At 40.9% G+C, this 21,998-nt stretch overlaps 1 protein-coding gene across 4 annotated transcripts in view; it reads left to right on the forward strand.

Moving 5' to 3' along the window:
• LOC139546925 (cordon-bleu protein-like 1) overlaps positions 1-21,998 on the forward strand; it is a 41,308-nt gene that overhangs the window by 16,159 nt on the left and 3,151 nt on the right. For 2 of the 4 annotated variants that reach the window (XM_071355881.1, XM_071355885.1), the window contains 9 exons: positions 9,437-9,634; positions 12,316-12,523; positions 15,319-15,544; positions 15,774-15,839; positions 15,990-16,084; positions 16,298-16,540; positions 16,691-16,805; positions 20,689-20,962; positions 21,300-21,382. In XM_071355881.1, the coding sequence (XP_071211982.1) occupies positions 9,437-9,634; positions 12,316-12,523; positions 15,319-15,544; positions 15,774-15,839; positions 15,990-16,084; positions 16,298-16,540; positions 16,691-16,805; positions 20,689-20,962; positions 21,300-21,382 (1,508 nt within the window). Of the gene's footprint in view, positions 1-2,096; positions 2,372-9,436; positions 9,635-12,315; positions 12,524-15,318; positions 15,545-15,773; positions 15,840-15,989; positions 16,085-16,297; positions 16,541-16,690; positions 16,806-20,688; positions 20,963-21,299; positions 21,383-21,998 lie in introns of those variants that run through there. The other 2 variants (XM_071355883.1, XM_071355882.1) reach the window with 2 other exon arrangements.

Here is a 21,998-nt window from a genome sequence, read left to right on the forward strand (position 1 = left end):
GATGGCTGTCCTTCTGAAAGTTTCTACCATCTCCACAGAGGAACTCTAGAGTTCTGTCAGAGTGACCATCCGATTGCTTAGTTTGGCCGGGCAGCCAGCTCTAAGAAGAGTCTTGGTGGTTCCAAACGTCTTCCATTTAAGAATGATGGAGGCCACTGTGTTCTTGTTCAGTGCTGCAGACATTTTTTGGTACCCTTCCCCAGATCTGTGCCCCGACACAGTCCTGTCTCGGAGCTCTACGGACATTTCCTTTGACATTATCGGGTATTGGGTGTAGATTGATGAGGAAAACATTTATTTAATACATTTTATAATAAGGCTGTACCATAACAAAATGAGGAAAAAGGGAAGGGGTCTGAATAATTTCTGAATGCACTGTAGCTGATGAGGTAACATGACTGAACAAGGTGTAGCATAAACAAATGGTTTTAGAATGACCAATGCACGATAGAAATTTGTAAAAATGTAGTGGCGGTAATATGGGTCATATCTTTTGAACAGTAAGGGCTAGATTCAAGTCGTTTTCTCTGAGGAAAAGAGGGAGACTTGGATACTTTGGCAACATAACTTGGCTATGAAATGCAGTGGGGAAAGTGAGAGGGTTAAGCCCCCCCCCCGCAGCTCACCAGCTGAAGTAGGAAGTGTGTGCCGGGTGTGGCGTGTCCTTCCCACTGCTGAACACGTCTGCGCTGTGCATCTGTGCTGCTAATATGAATTGTGCTTATCACTGAAAAGCTCTCAATCTCTCCAAAAACGATTGTTCAGTCTAATTAGTAGTCCGATTTTAGTCACAGTGAATTTAATCTCGTCTTGTTTTAGTGAACTGAAATAAAACATTAGCCTTTTGTTATAGTTTATTCTGGGTCTATTTAGTCAGTTATAGTCTCGTCAATTGCCACTGAAAAATAGGTGTTGGACGGATATTTTAGTCACTATTTTTGTTGATGAAATGAACACTGCTGTACAGTAGACCCAATCAGGTGGAATGCTCAGCTACCTAGTAACCACTACTGTAACTAACAACATCACTTAGATCATATCATTAAAACCTACCCATGCACACTGCATGTACTTAATCATTTCTGTTTTTCCAATGAGTTTTCTAATACTGTTTACTATTTCACATTTGACCGATTAACCAAAACCAGACAAAGGTTTGATTAAATACAAATGTGGATCAGATGTCGAAAACAAAAGAAAGTTTATTAGAATTGAGACTTGTGGATCCATCAGATCAATAATGCTAAGGTAATGACAGTAGTTACATAATTAAATCGGCCTCATCTCAACAACCCTATGCAAATGAGTACAAGTCAGAGGCTTAAAGCTTAAGTCTTGTCATCTAAGGATATGTTTATCAGACGTCATCAGAAAGCAATCATCTAGACATCATTATAAGATTAGCCTACAAGGAATCCATTCCAAACTCTTGTCTCAGCAACTACAGCACCCTAGGTGAAACATATCTGTGCAGGTGTGCATGTGATCTCATTCGTTGGCAGGCTGGTTTATGGGAGTTAAATCCACACGCACTTGCTGATGTGACTTCAGAATGAGTCACTTCAAAGAAGCAGGGCATGGTGGTCTGTGTCTTTCGGATAATGAAAAGCAAATGCATACAAATGAACACCTGATTAAGCATTTGGAAAGCATCCCAGGCATGCTTTTGGACAGGCTCTATAAGGCGGACAGACAGCTAGCGGACACGGTGGTGTGAACTGGAGGATATGAGAGGAAGTTGATCAACATGCTGTGAATGTGATGGATGGCAGGGCTGTGTTTCACCGCCATGCCCGCAGGTTCACGGCTGCAACGCAGTGCGCAGGGAGGTCAAGTAAAGCTGATTAGCCCTGTGCTTATTACTAGCTGTGGGGGAGCTCTCTCTCCTCTCTCTCTCCTCTCTCTCTCCTTCTCTCTCTCTCTCTCTCTCTCTCTCTCTCTCTCTCTCTCTCTCTCTCTCTCTCTCTCTCTCTCTCTCTCTCTCTCTCTCTCTCTCTCTCTCTCTCTCTCTCTCTCTCTCTCTCTCTCTCTCTCTCTCTCTCTCTCTCTCTCTCTCTCTCTCTCTCTCTCTCTCTCTCTCTGTGTGTGTTTGAACGGAACTGAATCTCCACCGACACACCATGCTTAAGAGCTTTCTGCGGCTGACAGACGGAGGGGGCCCACTGTGAGGCGATTTAAAATAAAGGAGACTACAGATTTTCTAATATCATGGCCTGGGCGTGGCTTTAAGGTAGACCCGGTCTATTCTGCTCCAGCCGTTTTTTATTATACCTCAGTGGCTCCAACAGGCATATCGTAGCAGAGTCTGTCTTTGAACCCAGGGGAGATGGCAGGTATTTAAGCGGGGATAACTCAACACTGAGGCCAAGAGGTAAGAAGGCGTTACTCCGATAATGATTGGTGGAGAGGATCTGTTTTTAGGATGAATGTGTCATGTTCAAACATGTATCCAGCATTGGAAAAAGAGAGTACAAGGTTCACTTGAGGCACTCTAGGTCTGTCTAGATCTTCTTATAGCACCCTGTCTTACTTTTGTTGCATTGTTTATTAACGAATACACTGTTGAAGAGGAACGTAATGGGTAGATGTGCCTTCAGTCTTAGGGTATTACTACTACGATTCTTGAAAGTGCATCTGCCTAGGTAATAATTTCTTCAAAGACACAATGTGGCCCATGTTATTTGTACTGTCATACAAGAATGTTGTACGATACATTGGTTTGAGTGGATAGTTACTGGTTGTAGTTTGCCATTGATTCAATAGTTTTGCTGAAGTGGGGAGCGTACAGTAGAGTTTCTGTTAACCCTGCAGTGGCATGTGTGAGCCCGTACAGTAGAGTCAACAATGAATGTTGTTGGTGGTTTCTTAAAATACACAGGGTGTTGTCCGGAAGAGGGCAGGGAAGCCTGTTTTGCATAGCCACTTTGTTTTGTGCTTTGTACTTCAATCCACCTTTCCCAAGGGACCTTTAGGCTACACACCAACCGTTAACTGACTACAACAGCGGGAATGCTTGCTAATCTTCATGCAACAAACCTGAGTTAACGAATCCCGTGTATTTACTGACCGTAACTTCAGCTGGGCAAGACTGACTCTTGTCGGTCACAAGCATAAACAATCTGTTGTTTTCCCCATCAAGTATTAACTATTTTTCCCTCAGGGTTTCCGATTGATTATGGAAACATTTCATGAAAGAGGCTGAAAAGGTATTTCACGGGAACATTCCTATGTTCCAGCTACAATAATGCATGTTGGAATGTAAAGATTTTAGACAGCTCTTATGGTGATGTTATTGTGCCGCCTTTTATTGCTTCAAAACAAATATAAGAATGGCATATCAGGATATAACTTGTTTTCAAAATGATAACAATCGCTGGAGAGTGTATTTAATACAGGCCAGTAATCATACTGTACTTCACTGTGTGAGTAGTCACGAGTTGGTTGCCTGCTGCTGCCCAGTCCCTTCAGTGGATCCATTTAGAGGAGTGAGTAGCAGCCAGTTAGTAATGGCTCCTCTGTTTTGTAAATGATGCCCAAGCAAAGACTAGGAAGTAGCCTAATCATCAACGGTACAACACTATAACGTCAACTTCTGTGGAATGATTTGGAGTCACATAGTCATTACTGTTGAATTCCTATGGGCTGTGGTCTCTCTCTCTCTCTCTAACTCTCACATGCGCACACACACAAAGGCATCTCAGGTATTTGAAAATCGGTAGCAGTACCTGGATATTATGCCTTTTGAACTGCCGTTCTATTTGTGCATTGTCTCAGACAATAATGTAAGGAACATGCACGGGCAACAAATGCTTTTTTTGATGGCATTTCCCTTGATGCTAATCAAGCAGCAGGATAATGGAAATACAATATGCCGCCTTGTGTGTTGTCTGGTTATGTTTAGTTCTTACCTTCTTTGGGTAGACCGTATGCAGACCCTCCTGCAGCTGTACAGTACCAGGTGTTAGCAGAGGGAGATTCCACTCAGCATCTGTTTTCATATTTCACACTGTAAATCAATTGTTGGCCCCAGACAGACAGCAACTGATGGTTGGCAACGGTACCCTGTGAGTTCATGCCACTACTGTGTGTTATCTGATACACTGGCAACTGGCAAGTACTTAAGTATAGTAAAAGTACTTATCTACCAAGGTAACGTAATGGTAATGGATCAATGTATTGGCTGTATAACTCTATATAGAGTTGAAGTCAGAAGTTTACATACACCTTAGCCAAATACATTTAAACTCAGTTTTTCACAATTCCTGACATTTAATCCGAGTAAAAATTCCCTGTTTTAGGTCAATTAGTATCACCACTTTATATTAAGAATGTGAAATGTCAGAATAATAGTAGAGAGAATGATTTATTTCAGCTTTTATTTCTTTCATCACATTCCCAGTGGGTCAGAAGTTTACATACACTCAATTAGTAATTGGTAGCATTGCCTTTAAATTGTTTAACTTGGGTCAAACGTTTTGGGTAGCCTTCCACAAGCTTCCCAGAATAAGTTGGGGGAATTTTGTCCCATTCCTCAGAGCTGGTGTAACGGAGTCAGGTTTGTAGGCATCCTTGCTTGCACACACTTTTTCAGTTCTGTCCACTAATTTTCTATGGGATTGAGACCAGAGGACATTTCTCCAAAAAGTATGATCTTTGTCCCCATGTGCAGTTGCAAACCGTAGTCTGGCTTTTTTATGGCAGTTTTGGAGCAGTGGCTTCTTCCGTGCTGAGCGGCCTTTCAGGTTGTCGATATAGGACTTGTTTTACTGTGGATATAGATACTTTTGTACCGGTTTCCTCCAGCATCTTCACAAAGTACGTTCATCTCTAGGAGACAGATCGTGTCTTCTTCCTAAGCGGTATGATGGCTGCGTGGTCCCATGGTGTTTATACTTGCGTACTATTGTTTGTACAGATGAACGTGGTACCTTCAGGCGTTTGGAAATTGCTCCCAAGGATGAACCAGACTTGTGGAGGTCGACAATTGTCTTTCTGAGGTCTTGGCGGATTTCTTTTGATTTTCCCATGATGTCAAGCGAAGAGGCACTGAGTTTGAAGGTAGGCCTTGAAATACATCCACAGGTACACCTCCAATTGACTCAAATGATGTCAATTAGCCTATCAGAAGCTTCTAAATCCATGACATAATTTTCTGGAATTTTCCAAGCTGTTTAAAGGCACAGTCAACTTAGTGTATGTAAACATTTGAGCCACTGGAATTGTGATGCATTGAATTATAGTGAAATAATCTGTCTGTAAACAGTTGTTGGAAAAATTACTTGTCCTAAATAGATGTCCTAACCGACTTGCCAAAACTATAGTTTGTTAACAAGAAATTTGTGGAGTGGTTGAAGAAGAAGTTTTAATGACTCCAACCTAAGTGTATGTAAACTTCGACTTCAACTGTACATACACATGTTCTCAGAAGTGTCTGAATATGGCTACTGAGAAAAGCAGGACTGTTTCATAAACTGAACAATATTATGTTTGTCTTTAAGCACTTTTGACTATTAATTAATGCTATATTGGCACCTGCTTTTTGTTTTCAGAGCCTATAACAGTAACACTGTTTTAACTTGTAGTTAAAATGTCTCTTAAATGTTGTTTCCTTTGTGTGGAAAGAAACTAAATCTTGACATCATTTTGGTGAGGAGATTGTGTCTCATTCCCATAATCACGTTGCCATAAAACTTTGAGACATGAAATCTGGACTTTGTAGCCTAGCCTGGGGTTGGACCACTGTAGTGTCTGTGTCTCTTTTAGCTGGGGGCATCTGTTAACAGGATCGGACCCTTTTAATAATTATTCGCCTAAAATGACATACCCAAATCTAACTGCCTGTAACTCAGGCCCTGAAGCAAGGATATGCATATTCTTGGTACCATTTGAAAGGAAACACTTGGAAGTTTGTGGAAATGTGAAAGGAATGTAGGAAAATATAACACAATAGATCTGGTAAAAGATAATACAAAGAAAAAAACCTTCCGTTCTTTTGTATTTTTTTGTACCATCTTTGAAATGCAAGAGAAAGGCCATCATGTATTATTCCAGCCCGGCTGCAATTTAGATTTTGGCCCCTAGATGGCAGCAGTGTATGTGCACAGTTATAGACTGATCCAATGAACTATTGCATTTCTGTTCAAAATGTTGTATCAAGACTGCCCAAATGTGCCTAATTGGTGTATTAATAACTTTAAGTTCATAACTGTGCACTCTCCTCAAACAATAGCATGGTATTATTTCACTGTAATAGCTACTGTAAATTGGACAGTGCAGTTAGATTAACAAGAATGTAAGCTTTGTACCAATATCAGATATGTCTATGTCCTAGGAAATGTTCTTGTTACTTACAACCTCATCCCCCGCGGGACGGTTGAGCTAAGTTATTTCTCTTTAATCATTCAAGGGGATGTTCAGTGGGGAGTAACACAGTCGACAAAGCTGCCTAACCTGTAGCCTATGGAATTTCTTCAGAGGGCACCACTTACTCTGAAAATAGGAATTTTTGCAATTTCTTAACTTGATGGGCCCAGGCCCACTAAACCCTGACTTGATTAGTTTCTTTGGGGGAGTTCTATTTAAGTGATAATGCCCAAGAAGCCGGTGTTTGGAGGATATATTAGCACGGTTGTCTGTCCCGGGCCGGCAAACCATGTCCTCCAAACACCACCTTCGAGGACATTATCACTATATACAAGGGGTTACCAACATATTCACATAATGGTGGACATATTTTCAGAAACATTATTTTGATGCATTTATTCATACCGTTTCGTCCTTCCACAAGATATAGTCCCGGCACAGATCCAAGGTTGCTACCCAAGCCGGCTGGTCGTTCTTTCGGTTCAGTTGCAAGAGACGCGACCCAGTCGTTAAGTCTATTTGTTCTGTCGTTTGTTCTAAATGTTCCATTGCAATACTGGCTGGCAACGTTCTTATCCCTTGCTTGCTAGCTAGCCAACTACGGCTAACTTACAGTCACGTCAAACAGTGCAGCCAGAATAACAGTAGCTGCATTTGCGTTTGCTTAAGCTGTTTTCTAGTGATATTTATTTAGATACATCTACAGTGCGAAATATGAAAACAGATGTTGAGTGGAATCTCCCTCTGCTAACATCTGGTACTGTACAGCTGCAGGAGGGTCTGCATATGGTCTACCCAAAGAAGGTAAGAACTAAACATAACCAGACAACACACAATAAGGAATATTATATTTTCATTATCCTGCTGCTTGATTAGCATCAAGGGAAATGCCATCAAAAAAGGCATTTGTTGTCCGTGCATGTTCCTTACGTTATTGTCTGAGACAATGCACCAGTAGGATGCCATAGCCTAATGTCTCTAAATGTGTTAAATGTATAGATTATTTTAGTTAAGCATGATTTGCATTTCTCATACTGTAGTGTAAAGTATCCCTCTTTGAAGGACAAAGTGTGTGACCTTTTATCAAGAAATGTCTTCCTTTTAAAATACATGCATGTGTTCTTTGGCTGACTGTGTTAGCAGTTGTGGTCAGGTTGGAATTAATCTGGCTGTACAGTGATGCACATTTCCAATCCAACCTAAAGAAAAAATGGTTTAGACAAAAATGGTTTACACTCTCCCCAGGGAACCCAGTCAGTTTAATGATGATGTAATTTGGATAAATAATGTATCCAAATTACATCATCATTAAATTGATTGGGATTGGCTACACATTTCTGTGGACAGATGGTCAGACTTTTCTCGCCACAGAATCTTAAGGGTCCAATGCAGCCTTTTTTTTCTTAGTATCAAATAATTTCTGGGTAACAATTAAGTAACTTACTGTGATTTGTTTTCATTAAAATGGTCTTAGCAAAGGGCAATTTCTCAAGCAAGAATTTTGCTAGGACTGGTCTGAGTTTTGCTAGAGTGGTCTGAGTGGGGAGGGGAAAACGGAAAATTAGTTGTTATTGGCAGAGAGGTTTGGAACTATCTTTCTTATTGGTCGATTTAACTAATTTACTACACGGTGATGTCACCATGGAAGGCCAAAACTTCATCCCACCAAAAAAGCTGTCTTCAAACAGCTCGTACACAATTTTACAGTATTATTCCAACCTCATAGTGTGGTGTGTGTGTATAAACTCAGCAAAAAAAGAAACGTCCTCTCACTGTCAACTGTGTTTATTTTCAGCAAACTTAACATGTGGAAATATTTGTATGAACATAACAAGATTCAACAACTGAGACATAAACTGAACAAGTTCCACAGACATGTGACTAACAGAAATTGAATAATGTGTCCCTGAACAAAGGGAAAAGTATCAAAATCAAAAGTAACAGTCAGTATCTGGTGTGGCCACCAGCTGCATTAAGTACTGCAGTGCATCTCCTCCTCATGGACTGCAGAAGATTTGACAGTTCTTGCTATGAGATGATACCCCACTCTTCCACCAAGGCACCTGCAAGTTCCCGTACATTTCTGGGTGGAATGGCCCTAGGCCTCACCCTCCGATCCAACAGGTCTCAGACGTACTCAATGGGATTGAGATCCGGGCTCTTCGCTGGACATGGCAGAACACTGACATTAATTGCCTACCGTCTGTAAGCTGTTAGTGTGTTATCGACCGTTCCACAGGTGCATGTTCATTAATTGTTTATGGTTCATTGAACAAGCATGGGAGACGGTGTTTAAAGCCTTTACAATGAAGATCTGTGAAGTTATTTGGATTTTTAAGAATTATCTTTGAAAGACAGGGTCCTGAAAAAGGGACGTTTATATAAAACACAGGAAAATCTAGTTTTTGTCTGCACTGCCACATATCCTAATAATAATAATAATAATAGCTCATTCAGTGATTAGAGGGGAGATTATGTTGGTTTTAAAAGACAACAGTAAAGCGAACAGAGACATGGGCAGCGTTTACACAGGCAGCTCAATTCTGATTATTTTCCCACTAATTGGTCATTTGACCAATCCGATCGGCTCTTTGTGTAAAGACAGCCTTAGCTCACAATGCTCCACCTTTAATTTTCTGTTTCAAATGTGTTATCCTTGCCTATGTTGCACTGTCCTCAAGCCGAATGGATAATCAATCAATCACACTTGAGTGTCTTGTGACTTGTTTGCAAATGGAACCGAAGCTCTTTCATCTAATAGCTGCTTACTTTAAGTTGGGAAGGAATTGTTCCGTTCATGCTATTTCATGCAGTGCCATAACATAATCATGTCCGATGGAATTTCATTTTTTGATCTATTGTGGATGGTTAAAAAAAAAATCCTGACAAATATTACCCAGAGCCCCTGCACCATATTTTTCTACCAGTTAAATGTTACCTACATATGGGTGCCATCAGGGAAACGTGTTTTTACGTCGTATTGTTTCTGACCGCAACAGGCTGGTAATATAATATTAAGAGTTGAAATGATTGTGTGAGGCTCATCTTGTCCCTTTGCTTTTCCTACCGGCAGAGTGTCAACCAAAAGCAAGGCCCCGTCTCCCCCAGTATCAGTGAAGGGACTGGATTGTGCAGGCCTCTCCCAGAGACACTCTGTATCAGCATTTCCTCTGATGACCATGGACCAGAAGGAGAACCTACTTGAACAGGACCTGACTCTGGTTGTGGTTCTGCCAGGCGGAGTGGAGAAGACAGCCACTGTCCATGGCAGGTGAGACTAGGTCTTCTCAAATGGCACCCTATTCCCTACTTAGTGCCTGAGTCATTCCACCAATGTTGTATTTATTATGGATCCCCCATTAGCTGTTGCCAAGGCAGCAGCTACTCTTCCTGGGGTCCAGCTAAATTTAAGGCAGTTTATAAAATGTAAAAAACATTACAATACATTCACAGATTTCACAACACACTGTGTGCCCTCAGGCCCCTACTCCACCACTACCACATATCTACAGTACTAAATCCATGTGTGTGTATAGTGCGTATGTTATCATGTGTGTATGCATGTGTCAGTGCCTATGTTTGTGTTGATTCACAATCCCCTCTGTTCCATAAGGTATTTTTTTTAATCAGTTCTTTTTTTTAAATCTAATTTTATGGCTTGCATCAGTTACTTGATGTGGAATAGAGTTTCATGTAGTCATGGCTCTATGTAGTACTGTGTGTCTGGACTTGGGGACCGTGTCTGTGGAGTTAAAGACTATCTGTAATGAAATAAATATAGTTTCAACAAACATTGGCCTGGGTTGAGTTTACAACAAGCACACTTGGCAGAGTGAGAGTCAGTAGCAGAGGAGTGCATAGGCCATAAGTGTTTGTGCTGGTTCAAGTAGAACCACTACTGCTAGAAGCTGCTCCTTAACACAGATCTAGGATCTTGTGGGGTATGCATGGGTGTCCAAGCTGTGTGCCAGTAGTTTAGACAGACTAATTCGTTGCCTTTTGAGTAGTGTAACTTGGTGAAAAAAAAACTGTTTTGTTTTCACCTAATGTTTACATTCTGTCACATGTTCAACTTCATAAAAACAAGTTTTCCCATCTCAATTGCCCACTAAGTGCCAAATAAAGTAACAGGGTTGACATCATCTTAAATCTGTTAGAAATCCCCTTGTGACAGGGGGATTGAAGCTTGTTGTGTGAAACAGGGAGGGGCAATTGAATGCAAGCTTCACAACGTTATTTTTGTAAAAAAATGTCCAGCCTGTTTGTCTATCGGTAACAGGGTTGACATATTATGCTCGAACCACTCAGTTTTCTGTTTTCCAACCCAAAACCCCAGAAAATAGCCCAAAAGAGTAGAACCAGCTCACCTGCTTTTACACTATGATTTGACTATTCAAATATTTTACAAGGAATAGTTCCACCATCTTAAAACAAGCTTCAGAAATTACTTTGTCAAAGAAACAAAAATAACTACGGCTTCACAATGATGGGGAAAACTTGGAGACATGTTGGGGTTAAGTGGGTTAACATTTTAAATGAAGTCACAGAGGATGTTGCTGAATTTTGGCACTTGAGCAAGTCTTTATTCATATAAAAAATCGGATTTATTGAATTTTCCATGTGGTCTAAATTTAAGGTCACTTCATTTAGTGTAAGACTTTTATAATTGTATATTTGTGCACAATTTCTACTTAAAATCTCAAAAGTCACTAATTTTGTGGAATGACTTGCCTATGGGCCTTGGTCAAAAGAAGTGCAGTAAATAAATAAAGGAAGTGTCTCATGGTGACTAAACACCAACACACTGCTCCCAACGTTCCCTCCTTGGTAAGACCTCCAGGACATCCCATGATTCCAAGATGAAGCATGATCTAAATGCATTTTGACCAATTCTTATGCGAGTCATATATTCCAAAACAAATATTTGATTCATATGAATTTTTGGTATACGATTACACATCCTTCTACCATAACGTGATCTTTCCAAGGCTCTAATTGAATGTAGCATTTCTTTGAGTCAGATATTGTAGTTGGTGCAGTAAAAGCTTTGGTTTTGGTTAACAATACTTGCACCATTAAATGCACTAAAAAGTTGCATAATGTGGCTGGTTCCTTTTCACTTGCTAAGGTAGAATAATGTTATTTGTGTTTTCAGCACAGTTATTATGGTAGAACTTAGATTACGTTTTGATACAAGCCCACTGCACATACATCTCGTGAAAGTTAGTCTTATGAAGTCTGGTCTGTGGAGCTTTCATCCACACCAATTCAGCTGAGACCAAAACGCCTAATCAGACAAACATGAGATGAATATCTCACGGTCAAAAGGGCTTCGTTGTTTTTCAGAACAAGGACTTTGTGTCCTGCTATGAAACTACAGACCCACACTGTTCACTCTCCATCAAGTTTACTCAAGATATTATTATTCTAGTTTTGCAAGACTCAAACGCACTCCGTTGGTATATTTTGCCCTCTGCCCTCTCAAGCTATAATCGAGACCAACTTTAATATAAAAGGATTAAGCATCTAATTCTTCAACCTCTTTTCATTGACAGAGTACAGTGAACTAATTATGATAATAATTTAACTTTTGGCATTATATTTGCAGAAACCCTCCCAAGGCCTAGAATTTGGAAAATGCTGGATAGCCTTGCGCAGATATTGTTGCTAAAGAGTTTTCCAGACCACCAACAGTTGTGTATGAAGCAAAAACTGATGGCTCCTCATGCTACATTTTATCACTGTGAAAAAGTTGTGATAATGCATTACTATAATGTAGAGTGTAAAACGTATTCTGTGATGGCATCTACTTTCGTGATAGTAGTTTCTCCTTGGCATTTGCAATTTCCACACACCAACAGTTCTGTGTGTTCTCTGTGGATATAAAACACACAACCTTTTATCCTTAGCTCGGTTGATTTATTACTTCTAACTTGTGTCTCTGTTTTTCAGCAAGCCCATGATGGATTTGTTAGTGATGCTTTGTGCCAAGTACCACCTGAATCCATCAGGCTATATTATAGAGCTCGTCACCACCAACAGAAACCCAATCAAGTTCAAACCCAACACTCTGATCGGGGCCCTGGAGGCAGAGAAGGTTCTGCTCAAGCCCAAAGGAATGGAGGACAAGATTAAGAAGCCAATTCCTCAGATGCCAGAGGTACACGTGAGAAATCTCAGTCGTAGAAATGTACTAGTTATAAAAGATTTATCTGAGAGTTGTTCCCTCAACTTGGGTATTTACTGTAATTAATAATGGCTGTATCTTGTAGTATATTTTTTTCTGTGAGTATAGATCATATATATATACTCAGCAAAAAAAGAAACGTCCTCTCACTGTCAACTGCGTTTATTTTCAGAAAAATGTACGTGTAAATATTTGTATGAACATAACAAGATTCAACAACAGACATAAACTGAACAAGTTCCACAGACATGTGACTAACAGAAATGGAATAATGTGTCCCGGAACAAATGGCGGGTGGGTCAAAATCAAAAGTAACAGTCAGTATCTGGTGTGGCCACCAGCTGCATTAAGTACTGCAGTGGATTTGACAGTTCTTGCTGTGAGATGTTACCCCACTCTTCCACCAAGGCACCTGCAAGCCCTCACCCTCCGATCCAACAGGTCCCAGACGTGCTCAATGGGATTGATATCAAGGCTCTTCGCTGGCCATGGCAGAACACTGACATTCCTGTCTTGCAGGAAATCACGCACAGAACGAGCAGTATGGCTGGTGGCATTGTCATGCTGGAGGGTCATGTCAGGATGAGCCTGCAGGAAGGGTAGCACATGAGGGAGGAGGAGTTCTTCCCAGTAACGCACAGCGTTGAGATTGCCTGCAATGACAACAAGCTCAGTCCGATGATGCTGTGACACACCGCCCCAGACCATGACGCACCCTCGACCTCCAAATTGATCCCGCTCCAGAGTACAGGCGTGTAACGCTCAATCCTTTGACAATAAACGCGAATCTAACCATCACCCCTGGTGAGACAAAACCGCAACTCGTCAGTGAAGAGCACTTTTTGCCTGTCCTGTCTGGTCCAGCGATGGTGGGTTTGTGCCCATAGGCGGCGTTGCCGGTGATGTCTGGTGAGGACCTGCCTTACAACAGGCCTACAAGCCCTCAGTCCAGCCTCTCTCAGCCTATTGCGGACAGCCTGAGCACTGATGGAAGGATTCTGCGTTGTGCGTTCCTGGTGTAACTTGGGCAGTTGTTGTTGCCATCCTGTACCTGTCACGCAGGTGTGATGTTCGGATGTACCGATCCTGTGCAGGTGTTGTTACACGTGGTCTGTCACTGCGAGGACAATCAGCTGTCCGTTGTCTTCCTGTAGCACTGTCTTAAGCGTCTCACAGTATAGACATTGCAATTTATTGCCCTGGCCTCATCTGCAGTCTCATGCCTCCTTGCAGCATGCCTAAGGCACGTTCACGCAGATGAGCAGGGACCTTGGGCATCTTTCTTTTGGTGTTTTTCAGTCAGTAGAAAGGCCTCTTTAGTGTCCTACGTTTTTATAACTGTGACCTTAATTGCCTACCGTCTGTAAGCTGTTAGTGTCTTAACGACCGTTCCAGAGGTGTATGTTCATTAATTGTTTATAGTTCATTGAACAAGCATGGGAGACAGTGTTTAAACCCTTTACAATGAAGATCTGTGAAGTTATTTGGATTTTTAAGAATTATCTTTGAAAGACAGGGTCCTGAAAAAGGGACGTTTCTTTTTTTGCTGAGTTTATATACACACACACACACACACACACACACACACACACACACACACACACACACACACACACACACACACACACACACACACACACACACACACACACACACACACACAGTACCAGTCATTTGGACACCTACTCATTCAAAAATGTATTTTTACTATTTTCTACATTGTAGAATAATAGTGGAGACATCAAAACTATGAAATAACACATGGAATCATGTAGTATCCAAAAAAGTGTTAAACAAGTCAAAATATGTTTAACATTTTAGATTCTTCAAAGTAGCCACTGCCTTGATGACAGCTTTGCACACACTTGGTATTCTCTCAACCAGCTTCACCTGGAATGCTTTTCCAACAGTCTGGAAGGAGTTCCCACATATGCTGGCCCAAGCAAGTCTCTTCTTCTTATTGGTGTCCTTTTAGTAGTGGTTTCTTTGCAGCAATTCGACCATAAAGGCCTGATTCACACAGTCTCCTCTGAACAGTTGATGTTGAGATGTCTGTTACCTGAACTCTGTGAAGCATTTATTTGGGCTGCAATTTCAGAGGTGCAGTTAACTCTAATGAACTTGTCCTCTGCAACAGAGGTAACTCTGCGTCTTCCTATCATGTGGCGGTCCTCATGAGAGCCAGTTTCATCATATCGCTTGATGGTTTTTGCAACTGCGACTGCAGTTCATGAAATTTTCCGCATTGACTGACCTTCATGTCTTAAAATAATGATGGACTGTCATCTCTTTGCTTATTTGAGCTGTTCTTTCTATAATATGGACTTGGTCTTTTACCAAATAGAGTTATATTTTATATACCACCCCTACCTTGTCACAACACAACTGATTGGCTCAAACGAATTAAGAAGGGTTGAAATTCCACTATTTAACTTTTAACAAGGCATACCTGTTAATTGAAATGCATTCCAGGTGACTACCTCCATGAAGGTGGTTGAGAGAATGCCAAGAGTGTGCAAAGCTGTCATCAAGGCAAAGGGTGGCTACTTTGAAGAATCTCAAATATAAAATATATTTTGATTTGTTTAACACTTTTTTGGTTACTACATGATTCCATATGTGTTATTTCATAGTTTCGATGTCTTCACTATTATTCTGCAATGTAGAAAATATTTAGGTGTGTTCAAACTTTTGACTGGTACTATATATATATATATATATATGACTTTTTCAAACAGTCTAATAATCACATTTATTTGATTCTCCAGGCAACCGTCCGTCTGGTAATAAACTATAAAACTACCCAGAAGACTATACTAAGAGTCAGCCCTCGAGTCCCCCTTGAAGACCTCTTACCATCTATTTGTGACAAATGTGAATTTGACCGACAGAGCACATTTTTATTGAGAGATGCCCAATCTAAGGATCCTTTGGATTTGACCTGTTCTCTCAATGATTTTGCAATAAGGGAGGTTTATGCAACGGACACAAAAGGTAAGGGCTTCTCTGATAAAAACAACAGCCTTCAACGTTCATTAATCTGAATAATTACCAATCATTCTGAACTAATCTCGGCACCCAGAACCAAATCTTGTTGTCTGCCAACAAGATACTTATTCTGTATGAACACTATTCACCATTCATTCATTTTACAACTACGTAGGTATACTCATGTAAATGCTGCATTTACTACCACATATCATTTCCATCTTCTCTTTCATAGCTATGTACTCAGAGGACGTACCTGCCTCTCCTACCCCTACTACCCCAACTCATCGAGGTCATCTAGGTAATGCAACTCAATTGTATTATGTTTTTACATGTTTTTTTTAACCTTATTTTAATTTACTACTGACATTATGCATTTGAAGTCAAGTTCATCAAATCTTTGTCAGGAATTTCAGAAATGTCTTCAATAAGATCTATATATTCCTGACAGATACCATTCCACCCAGTAAAGATAAAATGCAGAAGGAGAAAGAAAACAAGGGATTGTTCAGTTTATTCAGGAGGAGTAAGAAGAAACCTGAGCAGGTGTGTTCTTTATCTGTTCACATGCAATCACCAACATTTCTCAGCTCAGTCATTTGCAAGTCAATTTTGGCTGATTAGGAGGATTTGAAAGGGTATGTGTTGGGGAGGGGGGAATATTGTCACAGTCATGTGATTGGCTAGTTTTCTCTTTGCTTACTGCAGAGAACAGGCCCCTGATCAGGATCTGATTGGATGTTTGTTTGCTCTTTAAAGGGAATGACTGCCAGTGCCCCGGCGTCCCCAGTCTTTCCCAGCAAGCCTCGACCTCTTAGCATGAGTTCGCTCAGTGCCCACTCCTCCACATTCAACTGCAACTCCATGGCTTCTGACATGCCAAAGAAGAGACGGGCTCCCCTGCCCCCCATGTTGTTGTCCCAGAGATGCCCCTCTAACCTCAGCCATCGCCAGAGGTCCATCTCCGACTCAGAGCCCGAAGCCCAAAAGGACAGTGACCAGGTGAGTGGGTCTAACCTGACTAGATCTGTGTTCTTTGTTAATGCCAGGTCTGTCTGTAAAATACTGAGTCTGAATTTCCTCAAAATTAGGACTTTATGTCCAGAGCTCTTGATGAATTTGAATGATTATTTTGTCCCTTCTGTTGTGGAGATGGCTGGTCTGAGTCGCAGCACGGAGTCTTCCCTGAAGAGGACGAAGCGCAAGGCTCCTCTACCCCCTGCATCTCCCAGTGTGGTTGTCCATGATGCAGCTTCTCTAGATGGAGGTATGAAAGTTTTTAAATGGATTTAATCCTGCAGTATTGAATTGGCTTGTGCTCAACCTCCTGTATATAGGTTTCAACGTTTTCAGATACAATTTGTTACATGAGGAGGTCACTTGAGTCTATAGCAGGGATCATCAACTAGATTCATCCTCTCAAGAAAAAATCTTGAGTGGATGGTCAGGGGCCCGGAACATAATTACAAATCATTTGTGGAATGCAAATTGACTGCAAGAAGCCCAAACAGATATAATATTTGACTAAGACATATAATTTCAAAACTTGCTTGCATTTGGATACAATCACATACATCTATCTATTATGCATGGGAATACTTTGGAAATTAAAATCACTTGGAACTCATTTGCTGGTGTTCTTACAGTCTTTTATATCCAACAATCCATTCATTTATTTTTATGTTTTTATTGGCTCAGAAAACATGGGGGGCCAGATGGAGAACCCTGGTCTATAGGCTCTTTCAACTGTAATTTAGTACACATTCTTCTCCTGGTTCATGAGACATTACTATTATTGCATTTCTGGACAATTTGGCAGAGATTTGGACAATTGTACTTTGGTCTCTAAAGTCAACCATTGATAGTAGTAAGTAAGACCAATGGTTGGTCAGTGGAAGTTGCACTCATTTTATTTGGCTCTGATGCCTCCTAGTGGTCGAGACACATTGAGTTAGTTACTGCTTCTGTTCTCGTGATTGAATTTCATTCACAATGAACACCTAGCTACAGTTGTGACTACAGTACAATTTTAATAGATCTTAATAATAAATATGATGGTAAACATAGTTGTGTTTTTAGTGCCATATCTTTGTTTGCTTATTCTGAAGTTTAATTGTATGCTTGGTAGCTACAAGTCTGAGGGATAAGGTCAACACTGTTGTGATCCAATGGGACATGTACTGTGATATAGTCATTGCATTCTTATGTTTCTTCATATTAAGAGTAAAGACCATGTTCTATAAGTACTTCCTCTCTCTAAACTTGCAGCCTGCAGGTCACCAGAGGAGAGTGTCTGACAGAGTCTGTGCTGCTGCCTCTTCCTCCTGTCACTACCCGCTCTGCCCTCTGCTGCATCTTCCTCCTGTCACTACCCGCTCTGCCCTCTGCTGGCTCTTTCAGCTCCTCCTCAAGCATGTCCACTTCTCTCTGCGCTGACCTGTTGCTTTTCCTCATGTTTTCTGTCTGTTAGATTAACATGTTCTATTCTGTTTTTCTTGCTGCATGTTTACACCTTCCTACATGAGTTTTCATTGGCTTATCTTTCAGTGTACTTCAATATAATCAAATAAAGACTATCTGCTATTGATTGAATACCGGCCTTTGGTTATATTTGTTACTGACTAGCTTAGATTGGATTGTATGTTTTCTGTGAGAGAGGGGTGATCTTTAATGAGCTATCATGACAGTAAGTACATTCTAATCTAACCTGATAATTAAATCTACAGACATACACTCCCAGTCGTTCACCTACAGTAGTACAGTGCCTTGCAAAAGTATTCATCCTCTTGGCGTTTTTCCTATTTTGTTGCATTACAACCTGTAATTTAAATGTATTTTTATTTGGATTTCATGTAATGGACATACACAAATAGTCCAAATTGGTGAAGTGAAATTTAAAAAATTACACAAAATAAAAATGGAAAAGTGGTGTGTGCATATGTATTCACTCCCTTTGCTATGAAGTCCATGAATAAGATCTGGTGCAACCAATTACCTTCAGAAGTCACATAATTTGTTAGATTGCACACAGGTGGACTTTATTTAAGTGTCACATGATCTGTCACATGATCTCAGTATATATATATATACACACACCTGTTCTGTAAGGCCCCAGAATCTGCAACACCACTATGAAGACCAAGGAGCTCTCCAAACAGGTCAGGGACAAAGTTGTGGAGAAGTACAGATCAGGGTTGGGTAATAAAAATATCCAAAACTTTAAACATCCAGGGAGTACCATTAAATCCATTATTTAAATAAATGGAAAGAATATTGCACCACAACAAACCTGCCAAGAGCGGGCCGCCCACCAAAACTCACGGACCAGGCAAGGAGTGCATTAATCAGAGGCAACAAAAACCTTCTAGGCAGAGTTCCTCTGTCCAGTGTCTGTTCTTTTTCCCATCTTAATCTTTTATTTTTATTGGCCAGTCTGAGATATGGCTTTTTCTTTGCAACTCTGCCTAGAAGGCCAGCATCCTGGAATCGCCTCTTCACTGATGACGTTGGGACTGGTGTTTTGCGGGTACTATTTAATGAAGCTGCCAGTTGAGGACTTGTGAGGTGTCTGTTTCTCAAACTAGACACTCTAATGTACTTGTCCTCTTGCTCAGTTGTGCACCGGGGCAACCCACTCCTCTTTCTATTCTGGTTAGAGCCAGCTTGCGTTGTTCTGTGAAGGGAGTAGTACACAGCGTAGTACGAGATCTTCAGTTTCTTGGCGATAGCATTCATTTCTCAGAACAAGAATAGACTGATGAGTTTCAGAAGGAAGGGCTTTGTTTCTGGCCATTTTGAGCCTGTAATCGAACCCACAAATGCTGATGCTCCAGATACTCAACTAGTCTAAAGAAGGCCAGTTTCAGTGCTTCTTTAGAACAACAGTTTTCAGCTGTGCTAACATAATTGCAAAAGGGTTTTCCAATGAATAATTAGCCTTTTTAAAATGATAAACTTGGATTAGCTAACACAATGTGCCATTGGAACACAGGAGTGATGGTTGCTGATAATGGGCCTCTGTACGCCTATGTAGATATTCCATAAAACATCAGCTGTTTCCAGCTACAATAGTCATTTACAACATTAAGAATGTCTACACTGTACTTCTGATCAATTTGATGTTATTTTAATGGACAAAAAAATGTGCTTTTCTTTCAAAAACAAGGACAGTTCTAGGTGACCCCAAACATTTGAACAGTAGTGTAGGTTCTATACACACAGCCCAGAGAGACTTAGTGTAGGATCTATCCATCTAGGCATCTTTTTTTTCTGCCTCTTTGCTACTTGTTTGTGTTCTGTTCCTCTCTTTTGTAATATCTTTCATGTTGTCAGACTTATTTTATTTTATTTAACCTGGCAAGTCAGTTAAGAACACATTTTTATTTACAATGACGGCCTAAGTGAGTGTATTTCATAGAAACGTCATTTGTAAGTTCAGTATTTGAATACCACACTAGCCATTCATCCCAGATTGTATGAATAAAAGTGTCCTCATAAAGATTTGACTTCTCCATGCTTGTATTGCTCCATTTTCTATCTGCCCTCCCTCCCTCGCTGGCTTCACATAATCAACTTCACAGAGAAAGATCAGACCTGGATGTCTCTCTCTGTGTCCCTCCCTGACGTCCCACGGCTGTTCACTTCAGTTAGACATCACAGACTGCACAGTGAGGAGTCCCAGTTTTGTATAACCAGACTGCTGAATATTCCTTCTGCTCTCTATTCCTCTGTGACGGCCTTGAAATGCAGAGTGAAGAACTAGAGGGGAATATGAGATGCTACATGTCTTCATTAAGCCCAGTTAACTTGTCTGAAATTTCCCTAACACACAAAAAATGTTATATCTGCAGTTGTGTGACTGTGAAAGTGATGTTAGTAATACTAAATCATCTTTCTATCAGTTTTTATAATATGCTGCTTCATTCTGAAGTAAAGGAGTACTTATTTTCTTATTAGCCGAATTAACTTATTCTCTAAATGAGTCTCGTTTAAATTGAACGTCTGACATTCTCATCCCCATCACAACACACATTACTCATCACACTGCAGTTCTTCATCCCAACTTAGATGAGACATTGCAGATTTTATCTCAATTTTTCTTGATAATTGAAAATGTCCTCTGCAATCTTCTCCATCCTGTTGTGCTGCAGGTGGCCAACTTCCTAATACACTGGAAGAGATCATGGAGCAGGAGGAGACAACTGCCTCCGTGGTCTTAGACTCTATGAGTGATGTCCAGGAGGACGACAGAAGCCTCAACCTGTCAACAGCAGACATCTCCGTGGACGCTGAGAAAACAGAGGCCCCCTCTCCACCACTGGAGGCCCCAGACACACCATATGCTGAGATGGAGACCTCTTCACCACCCGAGAGCGAGGGCCCAGCAGGGGAAGATCAGGCTTGTGATCTGTCCTCAGATGGCAAGTACGAACTCTAGCAGAGAGTCCTACGCTTTCCAAAAGGGCTCTTCTGCTGTCCTCATAGGAGAACCCTTTTTGGTTCCAGGTAAAATCCTTTTTGGGTTCCAGGTACTGCAGAACCTTTTTGGGTTCCACGTACTATAGAACCTTTTTGGGTTCCAGGTAGAATTCTACCTGGAACCAAAAAGGGTTCTTCAAAGGGTTATCCTATGGGGACAGCCAAAGAACCCTTTTAGGTTCTAGATAGCACCTTTTTTTTCTAAGAGTGTGCAGTATGAATTAAGTCGTTTCTCTTTGACTTGGGTTTTTGCATTGCTTTTCATAACTTCTGTTTTTGACAGACTAGTGCACAGCATGGTGAACAACACTGAGCACACGGATCCCATGCTGATTGCTGAGATGGACACATCTGAAGCTGCAGATGGTATGTTTGCAAGTAGCGATGAATTAAAATATACTGAACAAAAATATAAAGAGGTCCTGGGCTGGCGTGGTTACACGTGGTCTGCGGTTGTGAGGCCGGTTGGACGTACTGCCAAATTCTCTAAAACCACATTGGAGGCAGCTTATGGTGTAGAAATGAACTTTCAATTCTCTGGCAACAGCTCTGGTGGACATTCCTGCAGTCAGCATGCCAATTGCATGCTACCTCAAAACCTGAAGCATCTGTGGCATTGTGTTGTGTGACAAACTGCACATTTTTGGAGTGGCCTTTTGTTGTCCCCAGCACAAGGTGCACCTGTGTAATGATCATGCTGTTTAATCAGCTTCTTGATATGCCACACCTGTCATGTGGATGGATTATCTTGAAAATGATAAATGCTCGCCAATCGGGATGTAAACAAATTTGTGCACAACATTTGAGAGCAATAAGCTTTCTGTGCATTATGGAACATGTCTGGGATTTTTGAATTTCAGCTCATGAAACATGGGACCAACACTTTACATGTTGTGTTTATATTTTTTTCCAATGTACATTAATGTGTTAACTATGGATGAAATGCTAAAGCTTTAGTAGAAATGTTGGCAAGATCATTGTC

This window comes from Salvelinus alpinus, chromosome 20 (genome assembly GCF_045679555.1).
Source record: "Salvelinus alpinus chromosome 20, SLU_Salpinus.1, whole genome shotgun sequence".
NCBI classification, from domain to species: domain Eukaryota; kingdom Metazoa; phylum Chordata; class Actinopteri; order Salmoniformes; family Salmonidae; genus Salvelinus; species Salvelinus alpinus.